Source organism: Protomyctophum bolini (assembly GCF_963924005.1).
Source record: "Protomyctophum bolini genome assembly, chromosome: 14".
NCBI classification, from domain to species: Eukaryota; Metazoa; Chordata; class Actinopteri; order Myctophiformes; family Myctophidae; genus Protomyctophum; species Protomyctophum bolini.
In genome coordinates this window covers 32,774,620-32,786,868 of record NC_137875.1, presented here as the reverse complement: position 1 = coordinate 32,786,868, position 12,249 = coordinate 32,774,620, and the positions used below count along the sequence as shown (strand labels likewise).

At 43.7% G+C, this 12,249-nt stretch overlaps 1 protein-coding gene across 1 annotated transcript in view; it reads left to right on the top strand.

Annotated features, from left to right (window-relative positions):
- The window catches only part of pgbd5 (piggyBac transposable element derived 5), a 21,921-nt gene extending 13,411 nt beyond the window's left edge, over positions 1-8,510 (top strand). The window contains exons 4-7 of the mRNA XM_080782339.1: positions 223-403; positions 2,987-3,184; positions 3,945-4,050; positions 7,674-8,510. Of these exons, the coding sequence (XP_080638465.1) occupies positions 223-403; positions 2,987-3,184; positions 3,945-4,050; positions 7,674-7,869 (681 nt within the window). The 3' untranslated portion in view covers positions 7,870-8,510. The remainder of the gene's footprint in view (positions 1-222; positions 404-2,986; positions 3,185-3,944; positions 4,051-7,673) is intronic.
- The last annotated feature ends 3,739 nt before the right edge of the window (positions 8,511-12,249 follow it).

Below are 12,249 nucleotides of genomic sequence, written 5' to 3'. Positions count from 1 at the left end.
CCGGGCTTGAGGAAAGAGGGAGAAAACAGTAGAGGGAGGGAAGAAACAAACAAACAACACAAGTCCATGACTGCATGCAGTAATGCATACATACATGATGATGTGACCCCCACTGACCGTGTTGTTGTATCTCAATAAACTCAACTGAAACATGTACCCATGTTCTAATCTAGTTGATTGTTCTCTCTCTCTCTCTCTCTCTCTCTCTCTCTCTCTCTACAGATTTCAGTCCATCTGAAGGAGGGCCAGTCCACAGACGGCCTGTCCACCCTGAAGAACAAGCCTCAGCTCCACAGCCTGGTGGCCAAGCAGCTCTGCCAGAACATCTCTGGGAAAAACACCATCATCTTCACTGGGCCTTCCATCACCAGTCTCAACCTCTTCACAGAGTTCAGCAAACAAGGTATGGGGATGGATGGATGTATGGACGGACGGGCAAGTGGATGGATGGATGAATAGAAAGATTGACGAAAGCATGGACGGACAGATGGATAGACACTAGACAGATAGTTACTGTAGATAGATAGATCTCTCTGTTATCTCTCACTCACGCGCACGCACGCACACACACACACACACACACACACACACACACACACACACACACACACACACACACACACACACACACACACACACACACACACACACACACACATCTTCAATTACTCTTTATCTCTCCAATCTGTCTCATTATGCCCCTTACATCCCTGTGCCCCTCTCTCACCACTCCTCTCCTGTCCCCATACCCAACTCTCCCCCCTCCCTCTCTTCCTCTCTGCACCCTCCTCCCTCCCAGCTGTTCAGCTTCTAATCTCCCTCATCATCTATCGTCTCCTCCTGGAGGCTTCGCTGTCCTTCCTTCCTCGTTTGCCTGCAGGTTTTTATTTTAATTGCTGTGTGATGATAGCATCCGCGGGCTGAATAACGGAGGCAATCTGTTCACCTTAAAATTCAAAGTCTGCTCATGACTCCAGTATTGTTTAGCTGGAACTCTACATAGTGCTGTCGTGATTCTTTATTTCCCCACAAGCTTTTGAGCTCAAATTAATTTGCCCAAACATTTTGTTTGGAGAAAAGCCACATTGGGTACATGATCGTCTATTTATCTTTTGGTGTTCACCTTAAGGACAAAAGGGTAGACAGTCGAGTAATAGTCTTGTGTTGCCTCCAAATGCAAGGTAGTTAGAGAATAACAGAGAACAGCAGCTAAACCCATATACATAGAAAGGTAGACGTGCCTGTTCAGGGGAGGGAGGAGGTGGGGGGGGATAGCGTGTACCTCATGCGTTACGCCCCCCCGGCCTAGTGAGACCGTTCACTGTCGGGTGGAAAGAAGATGTTGGCATGACGGCCCGGGTATCGGAGGAGACCTGAGGCTTTCTTCACCCTCCCAATGACTGATTGTGGGGGTTAGCAGAGATGGAGTACTTGTAGAGAGGCTGGGGAATTGGGAATTGGCTATACTAAATTGGGGAGAAAAGGTTTTTCGTTTTTCTTTTGTCTTGAAGGGCCATGTTTTGTATAATAACAGTCTTTCCATTATGTCTGCCCACGATCATACAGTACGTTTGTTTACCCCAGTCACTGATACTAAAATGGGGCGTGAAAGACGCACTGTGATTGAACATGATTCCCAATGGCATGTTGCAAGCTGTTGCATTGGTGTGGTTTGTTTGTTGCAAGGAGTTGCATTGGTGTGGTTTGGGCCTAGTCCCAAGTGGACTGGTTAAGTAATCAATTGCAGGTGTGGGGGTTGCCATGGCAATCAAATGGCTGAGGCAGAGGCTGGAAATTGCACAGGTGAGGGCTGATTAGGCCTACTGGCAGAGCCTGAGCAGAGCCTTTTGTGGTGGTTCTGGAGAACCGTGGGTCCGACCGACTCGATGCGGGCACTACACTCCCTGCGGGGGTGTGGAATGCGTGTGTCGAATTATGTTGAAGTCGGTGGGGCCAACGGTTCTCGAGTTACGTGCATTACAACTGTAGACACACGCACACCACCCTAAAGACTTTGGATTGGTTTTTACTGACTTGTAACTTGTGACTTTTGCTTGTCTAGTTTAGTAAGAACTCCAGTGGTTAGATGTAGTGCCTCCTTATGTCCATTAGAGAACAGTGCTGAGCTGATGTCTTCCAATCAATAGAGGAAAAGCTGACATCATGCCCTGGATTGGAAACTGACCTCAGGCGACCTGTGGTAGGAATCTAATGTTGGAATGCACAGTGGATAGTCCTCATTCGTTGTCTACATTACAGCATTGTGCAATGAATCATAATGAGTTTTAGAGTGGAGCATTCAGCCTGGTTTCAGCCTGGAGTGAAATTCCTTGTTTTCCGTTTCTCAACATAAATAACAATAACAAAGAGATAATTAATAACAGTAGCAACTGTTACTGTTACTGGTAAACAGTGAAACACCAGTAAGACGCCTTAAGTTAAAGGCGAGAAGCGACCGCAGGGCTGAGACACTCTACCGGAATATTGTCACTTAATTTAGTTCATTATGTCAGCACTACAGCGGAGCGGACAGACGGTGACATCTCTCATGCCCATGTCCTCCTCCAGGGCCGTATAAGCATTGTCTCAGTAGCCTGGCTCCCTGAATCGCTAGCCACATAAAAAAATTATGTTCAGGCGAATAATGGAGTGAAACGAAATGAAAATTCAGGCTGAGTGTCAGGCTATTGTCTCAGCGATATGTCCCGAAACATGTAACAGATATCGTCCGTGTGTGTGTGTGTGTGTGTGTGTGTAGTGGCGTGTCGGCTGTGTTCCGCTGTTACTCCGGAGCTGAGTAGTTGACACTTTCTGGAGTGGGCGGTGGCTAGCAGCATTACATGAAGAGCGGAAGCATTACATGAAAAGTGTTTGTTTGTGTGTGTGTGTGTGTGTGTGTGTGTGTGTGTGTGTGTGCATGCGTGCATTTGTGGTGTGTGTGCGTGATGTGTGCGGCGTACGTGCATTCTTCACTTTGCCCCTCCAGATATCTACTGCTGTGGCCTCCTGAGCACCCGGAAGAGTGACTGCACGGGCCTGCCCCAGTGCATGCTGGTCTGTGGCTCCACGCCGGCACAGCGGGGCCAATCAAGGGTCATGATGCGAGGCAGCATGTCTCTCATCAGCTGGTACAACAAGGGCCACTTCAGGTTCCTCACCAACGCTTACTCCCCAAACAAACAAGGTCAGTGACGTTCTTCCGCATCCTACCTTTCTTGTACTTGTCATTCTTCGATTTTTCAAAAATAGCAGACCTACAAGCTCTGAGCTATGAGCTAGTAGATCTGCTTTTTTCAATAGCTAAAGTATAATTTAATGCTAACACCAAAAGGGGTTCCCGCCCAAAATGGGTTAAATTAAGGTTGACTTTGTTTCACTGATTTACCACGGAGCTATGATGATGCTACAGTTGCACTTATTATTATTTGTTTCATTGTCTTGCAATTAATTTATTGACGTACTGTAGATACTTGCTTTGAGAATTTATTGGAATTTATTACTACATGCCGTTTTTGAAACGTTTCATATTTGAAGCATTTCATGTGAATTGTGTTGTGCAGGTTTATGTGTGAGGGGATTTGGGTAGCATCCTGCTATTTATAGATGCAAAAAGATAGATGCAATCAGTGAGCCCTCCTAATCCTCGATAATCCAGTTCAGAGCATGCTGGTGTTATTGTATAATCCACCTCAGATTACACAATAAAAGGACATTTGTCAAGTATGTCTGATTGACACACACTGGTTCTGGTTCGTGTGTGTGTGTGTGTGTGTGTGTGTGTGTGTGTGTGTGTGTGTGTGTGACGTGTGTGTGTGTGTGTGTGTGTGTGTGTGTGTGAGACGTGTGTGTGTGTGTGTGTGTGTGTGTGTGTGTGTGTGTGACGTGTGTGTGTGTGTGCGTGCGTGCGTGCGCTTACGTCTGTGTGTGTGCATGTGTGTGTACAGGTATGATCATTAAGAGGAAAAGTGGGGAAATACCATGTCCTTTGGCTGTTGAGGCTTTCGCTGCCCACCTCAGTTACATCTGCAAATATGATGATAAGTACAGCAAGTATGTGGCACTACTCTACAATAACACATTTCACTGTGTATGATGCTGTATGTGTGCACTTTGGAAATGATTAGACATTGGATTCAAAGTCAATGGTAAACTAGATCGGTGCAACTTCAAAGTGCTATAACAAGACTTATTCTAAATCTATACTGGGATTTTGATGTATCGTAGTATCGTAACTACAGGAGGTATAGGTTTCAAATGGATCTGGCTAGTATACATCATACTGTAGACACATCATGACTTCACTTCAGTCATAAAGAACACATGAAGTCCAACTAAGATACATATGTGAGCGATTAGACGCCGTCTTGATGAAATTACACCTGGCCAAACTCTAGAAAAGATCAATGTGTGTATCGGAAAACCTGAAAAACTCAAAGATCTTCATCAAACTGAACGTGTGATACTGTAGCTGGAAAACTAAAGTATAAAACATACTGTACTGTTACGTGTCTACGGCTATTATTTATGGCTCTTGTCATGAGTGGTGGTACACATTGACAATGTAAATTGATTATGGTTCCAACGTAATTCCTACTCGATTTCATGCATGCACCTGAACACTCGGTCATAATTTAACGAACAAAATTACTTGAATGTTACTTGAGGAACTGGCATTCAGATAGGGTCATTTTTTTAAGAATCTGTATAATATTAGCTTTTTATCTTGATCAAAACCTTCCACTGCTCTGTTCACCTCAAAGTCAACATGAACGTCTTCTTCGTGGGTGGCAGCTACGTCTCTGAAGAACTGCTTCCGCATGGTCTGAAGAAACCTCGTCTTGGATGCATTCAGGTCTGTTGCCAATGACCTCATGCTCTCAGGGTGCACTTTATTTTCTCTGGCACTCTCGACGGCTTCAGAGACCAGACGGCGACAGGCTCGATCAACTTGGTGCATCACGCTGGTGGCACATTGCAGCCGGTCAGCCTCCTTCTGTTCTGTGTGGTCCTCTGTTGGGCTTAGTGGGTTGTTCAGAGCACAGGAGATGAACTCCATCAACTTCTGGACGTCTGTCTCGGTCAAGTGGTTTGTGGTGTTGAGGACAAAGCTGTTCTCCCATAAGTTCTTCCGTGGATTCGGTAACATCAAGCGTTTCTCCATCTCCAGTATCACCTCAGTGGGTAATGGATTGGATCGACGTTGATTTCTGCGGATGCACGATTCCACAGGAGAGTGAAGATACACCTGGCAGAACCCGAGGGAATGCTTTTTAGCAAGTTGGTACACTTCATATCTCATGCTTGGATAGTAGAAGTTGTCGTCGAGCAGAACAACTAGTGGTTCAGGCTGAGAGGTGCGCGAGCTAGCTAGCGCAGTTTGTATGCATCGTCTCCAATTATCACGATTTATCGGACAAGAGGCGGGCGGGTCTGCTAACACTTGAGTGTTCTCCAAGAACTTCTCAATGCACTGAAGCATTGCTTGTCTATGCATCTTCCACTGAGTTTGCTTTTGTTGGTGCCCGTCTCCGTGATCACCATCCTCCATGACTCTAACATTGAACGCGTCACCGGGTATCAGGCCATCATAAGGGACCACAATGCATCTCAGTCTCTGCTCTGCAGCCAGCGTGGCGATTTGTCGTGCGAGAGTGGACTTTCCGGCTGCAGGTAAACCGCACAGAACACACAGGCATGCTCGCAACTGCGCAGCATCTTCTAAATCCATGTGACTGATCTATTAACAATTACCACGAACAGTTGTGTTTGTTGACTTCGAATGAAATCCAGAGGCAGCTGTGTGTTTCTAGATGACATTATGAAAAGGACTAGAGCACACAACAGGTTCAGCACGAGCAATTTGCACTGGATTGAGTGCATATCCACCAGCATGACGGATGAAACTCCGTATTTATGCAGTCAGTCACCTATGACGTATCTTAACAAATGACTCCATATTTGGGCAAGGTTTAAGCCCGATCTGCCATTGACTTCCATCCATTATACAAGTGTAATATTTAAAACAATATACGCTAAAATGTATGTGAAAAATGGTACCTATTACATGGGCTACTGGCAGCAGGCAGAGGAAATTTGCCGGTCCAGCAATTTACAAGATTAACTCTGGACAAACAGAGAGACAAACAAACAGACAGACAGATTCGGTAGCAAGACCACTCGCCCTTGGCGAGCAGTCTGGGCGATTGGTCTTGGCGACTCGCCAAAAGGGGAAGTCCACTCGTCCCGAGGGGAAGACCACTGGGCCCGGCGGCGAAATGTCTTCACCTTTTGGCGACTGGTCTTCACTTTTTGGCTAGTGTTTTCTTCACTTTCAGCAACTGCAGCCTTTGCTAGCTACTGTGCTAAATCCGTCTTTTATATAATTTGATCAATCCATGACATCCATGCGCGTCGCGGTGAAATCCGTCGTTTCTATAATTTGATCAATCCATGACAGCTCAAATATTGAATGTGAAGACATAGTGTAGTACAAATCCTAGTGTGATCTTCTTAAAAGTGGAAGGATCATAACACACGTCTAAGGTCTTTTTCCCCTGACTTTCTGTTGGTAAGGTTTTGACTCTTTCACATCAGTGCACGGCTGATTCAAGCCATGCATTTAGGGGTAAAAAGGTACCTAAGGTAATGTAAACATACAGCATTTTTTTTATTTAGCAATTAAAAGCATGGGTCTAAAACTACAAGTAACTTCATGGAATAAATTATAGCCTACTTGCAGTGTTAGCTGCAAGCAGTTTTACGCCACATGTATTAGTCAGTCAGTATAGGTCTATTAGAATTGTGATTGATTACAACAACAATGGCTACGTTTACATGAAGGGTGATCATTCCGAATAAATACTTCCGAATAAAATACATCTGATGTAATGTTTTTTGCCGCGAGTTTACATGGGAAATGCCATCCGAACGAATGTTTACATGGATCGTCAATCATCACTGCATACTGCAGCCTGCTCCACGTTTTTTGGGGGGGATTTCGGAGCTGCAAAATGCAAGAAATAACGCACTTTATGTGCAAACTCCTCGGTGCGCCTTGGATATGAGCGCCTTGGAATTGGAGCGCAATGGAAATTACTAAATGTCAATGAGCATGCTCAGGGTCGAGTGGTCTTCCCCTTTTGCCGAGAAGGATTCACTTTCTGGGGCGATTGGTCTTGGCGACTCGCCTCGGAAAGTAAAGACTTCTCGGCAAAAGGGGAAGGTCACTCGCCAAAGGTGAAGTTCACTCGCCGAGGCGAGAAGTCCAGTATTCACAGATTCTACTGTAAATGTGTATTCTCTTGTCAATATACTTGCAGCAGGTTTGAGGGGTTGTGACTGTGAGGGCATTGGTGTGTGAATGTGAGAAGTGAGGACGCTGGCGTTGACTGTTCGCCGCTTCACCTCCCAATGTATGAATGATTGGCTCATTGTAAAGCACTTTGAATAAGCACTAAAAAAAGCACAAAAAAGCACTAAAAAAGCAATCCAAAATGCAATCCATTATTATTTAGGAAAGCCCAGGAGTCTAATATCTCCAATAGACATAATTTGGTGTCCGGTCCTATGCGGGAAACGCGCGTTTGAATCCTGGTGTAAACACATACAGTCCTGTAGTCACTATACTACTGTATGTAACCTGTTCTAAGCAAATGCTATTTCTTTCCCCACAGGTACTTCATATTCCATAAGCCCAATAAGACGTGGCAGCAGGTCTTCTGGCTGACCATCAGCATTGCCATCAACAATGCCTACATCCTGTACAAGATGTCGGACGCCTATGCCGTCAAACGCTACAGCCGAGCGCAGTTTGGAGAGAGACTGGTCCGAGAGCTGCTAGACCTGGACGACTGCTCCCCCACGCAGTGAGGAGGAGCAGTCCGCGGCACAGGCACAGGCACCGGCACTGACATACATACATCATACATACTGTACATGCATACATACATACATCATACATACTGTACATGCATACGTAGTACGTACATACTCACTCCCTCACCCCCTCAGGTTCGCAGTTTCGCACGCATGCACGCAGTTTCGCACGCACGCACGCACGCACGCACACACGCACACACAGATACTCTCTCTGTGTGCCCCGTGTCATAGGCATCCATCTTTATACTGTATATACTGTACACTTTAAAGATCACTCTGTCACAAATTCAGACCTGCAGCATAAGGATCACATGCAGGCGAGGATTTTACACTCACTCATTAACTCACACACTAACACATGCAAGCATTTTCTTGTTTCTTCATGTCAAAATCCTGAAGCAGTGCCAAGTGTGTTGGGACCTTTCTCTTTCTCTTTCTTTCTCTCTCTCTCTCTCTCTCTCTCTCTCTCTCTCTCTCTTTCTCTCTCCCTGGGTGTTTTCTGTGGTACTGTAAATGCTCTTTAACAGTGTACACAGTGGAGAACTATAAGACCATTCACATGCCTCAGTAACAGCCACTATCACACAGATTTAGTTGGCATTTGGTCAGCGAGAGTTGTTTTATAAGCAAAGGTGTGGGAAGCAAGGGAGGGACATTAATTAAAAAAGTAAACACTATGGTCATGACTCAAGGTTAAAAAATAAATGTCGCTAAATGATGTCATGTTCACCTTTTGACTTTTATTTAAGTGTGAAAGAATGAGACTGCGGCCGTGTTGTGTTAACACTTACCACTCTGGCAGTGGGGAAGATAGCTATTTAGGTTTCTGTGCTACAACAGATGACCTTGACCCCTGTTGCAGAAACTTTGTGACAGGATTTGACCTGTCACACGCTGCATGCATTAACCCTCTGGATAGTGATGTAGTCAATGTTCATTGTAAAAAAACAAACAGAAAATTTGTCTGGTTGGGTTTTCAAACTTTAGTGGTGTGTGTCTGTTGTTTAGTAAGTGAAGCTGCCATTTTTGCGTTTCACAATGACGAGAATGAGGATGTAAACATAAGGCCATAATGTTGTTATATCCTGGCTAGTGATAAGACTTGGCTTAAAGCCACACTCAGCAATATTTGTCATACCAAAAGTCCAAAATGTTGCCCATGTTTCCCACTCCAGACTGGGGTGCTTTGTGGCTTAGCCAGTTACTACTGACCATTATGTCATGAGGACCCGAGTTTGGCCCCGAGTTGCCCTAGGTTTCCTCTTTACTTGATGGCTTTTAGAGCCAAGGTTTGATCGCAAAACCTCTGCATCCATGCATATTCATCATTCTTAACCATGTGCGTTACTGTACCTTCTTAGCCGTCAAGCCATCCCCTATGTGTCCTAGGTTTCTTTTTTTATCACTGTCCACTGTGTCCAGTCTAAATAAAGCATTATAACAATTCAAAGTGAAACCTAGCACATGGTTGGGTCGTCTATGGGCAATGTGCAAAATAGTGGGAAATTTGTTAGAGACATAGTCAGTGATAATGTCTAAAATGTGAATTCCTGGATATTAAATGTTAATCCTCGTAATATTTGTTGTTAAAGTGTAGGCTACTGAAGTAGCACATTACATGGTATGGTTAAGCTACATCTGATTTGAAGAAGTACAAACAACAACATACTAGAAACTCTGGGTATTTAAATAACTACATAACTAACAAACTAACTGGGTATTTGAACAGTCAAATCACAATGATAAGATTTGAGTGGAAATGTATGCCAGTTTGCAAGATTAGACCACACAGATATTTGTAATAATCGCAAATTATGTTGACAAGCACTGAAAATCACTGAATTGCACAAACAGCTTATACATTACCCTACATTCCCGCCAGTAATAATAATTCAGTCTGAATAGGGCTTTTTGATGCAATTAAATTATAGTGAAACCATGATGAACACGTCCATAGAAAAACAGCAATAAGTCAGACTCTGACACTGATGATGATGTGTCTATAAGTTGCACCAAAAGTGTTTATTAGAACTGGTTAGACAGCTGTTTGGCCACGGGGTCCACCTATGCTGTAACTTCAGTCAGTCAGTCAGCTATTACATATTTATTTATTATTTATTTATTTATTTATTGGGGGCGAAGCCAGAAGGGGCGAAGGCCCCTATTGTTTTTCTACCGTCTTTTCTTCTTCCACCACTTTTTGCAAGTTATTCTTCTTCTTATTTGTATTATTTCTATTATTATTTGTGTAATAATAATAATAATAGAATTCCAACTTAATAACATGTGAGTCTTAAAATCTTGTCTTAGAGACGTGTCATGTATTTTGTGTGATATTTCTATGACAGAAATGTTTGTAGCCAACGATCGTGTTCGTGTTGTTGATCATTCATATTGAACACTGTCTCAGCAGCACAACTCATGGAAGTGGAAGCAATTACGCAATGCATTTGATAATTACACACTTCAGTCCTGATAGTTGCGGCAGAACACTGACTGCATCTATAATGATGAGAACACACTGCAATGATACACAGTTACAGAGTGACATGCGAGGGCACATGGTTCCTAAATATCAGTCATTTAACTGGGGACACTGCACCCATTGATAGCATATAATGCTCTTAGAGAATGCCCCTTAAAATGTTCTACATAAATATACTATATTATCAATATAGTGCCAATGAATTGCCATGAAAACAAAATGCCAAGGAAACTATTTAGATTTAGAAGATAGAATTGAATATGACTGACCTAAACAGAAGAGATTTGCTTAGAAGACTTAAAGTATAGTGTGTGTGTGTGTGTGTGTGTGTGTGTGTGTGTGTGTGTGTGTGTGTGTGTGTGTGTGTGTGTGTGTGTGTGTGTGTGTGTGTGTGTGTGCGTGTGTGCGTGCGTGCGTGCGTGCATGTTATATTCACTCTCTCAGTTATGGAAGTGAGACGATAATTATGATTGTGAATGTACACCTTCTCATTGACCCAAAGCGTTGGTTTCTTTTACCATTGTCATTGGTTTACTTGACCTGTGCATACGCCAGCGATTGTTTGTGCTTGCGCGACTGCGTGTGTCCATTCACTAATCACTGTCAATTTATATTTATGTTAATAATGTTTACACCAAATTAGTGTGATGTTAATCTGATATTGCTACTCAAATGCAGCACAGTACTTGTACATCATCTCCAGGGGGTATACATGTACATCAAGCTGCATCACTCACACTAACGAAACAGGAGATAGTCTCCTGCCCCTATGGGCCTCATGACTTGGCAAGACTTACTGTACTTACAGTATAATGTACCTTACTAATTCATATAGTAAAGTAGGCCTAAAACGTAGTATGTAAAAACGTTACAATTGTAGTATGCGGTCATTAGCCTCCTGACAGCAGGAGGCAGGTGCAGTATAAATGTAAATTTAACAAGCCTTACGGGTACTATACACGCCATGTGTCAGCACCTGCAGTTGGACAGAACGTTGTGATATCTCTCTAACCCAGACTGGGGATGAGTCTCAAAATTATACTCTGGGGGTTTTGGCAAGGCTCTTGTTACTTAGCAACGTGCAAGCACACGCACTAGTGTGCGAGTGAGCGCACATGTGTGTGTGTTAAGGCTGTACCCTAGCCCTATTTTTAGGACTCGAACCTTCGGCAGGAATTTTAGAGCGAACCTTCGAAACATTCGTTTCTAATTAATTTGAAAAATAACCTTCGAGCTCCGAACCTCGACGGGGGGGGGGGGGGGGGGGGGGGGGGCGTAACTTTGGGAAAGTGTCATAGTAGCTTGTTTACAACTGAAACGGACTTCCTGTGCATAACTTCCTCTTCAAAATAAGAGTCACATGTATTTCTGATGGTGCGCCTTGCATGCCTTTGATCTACTCGCAGAAAACATTTTGACGACGTATGCGCACTGGTGCATCGGTTGTGTGCCCCCCTGATTATTAATAACATCTAAACAAGTAACATGTAAACACAACATGAACATAGGACTCTTATTATGCATATCGCATTCTCGTCAAGAAATATTTTCGAGTAAAAAAAAGGGGGGGTATTAAAAAAATAGTGTGTGTGAGTGTGTGTGTGTGTGTGTGTGCTTGCTTGTGCAGTGCTGTGTTACTTTTTGTGTTTTCATGTGCACAGATAGGCTACTGTACTGTATGTGTAGGAGAGCAGATAAACTTGGGACACTTTTGTACTGACACGAAATAACCTTCCATTACTCACAGACTACTTGAACAGTAATGATTTCAAAATTGTGGATAAAATCTAAAGAATAGTCAGCAGGTTTCCACCTTTTGTTGAAAGTGAAGAGGGTGTGGCTGAATGTGAGAATAGTGAATTGCTGGCAGTGGCTCAGGAGATTGG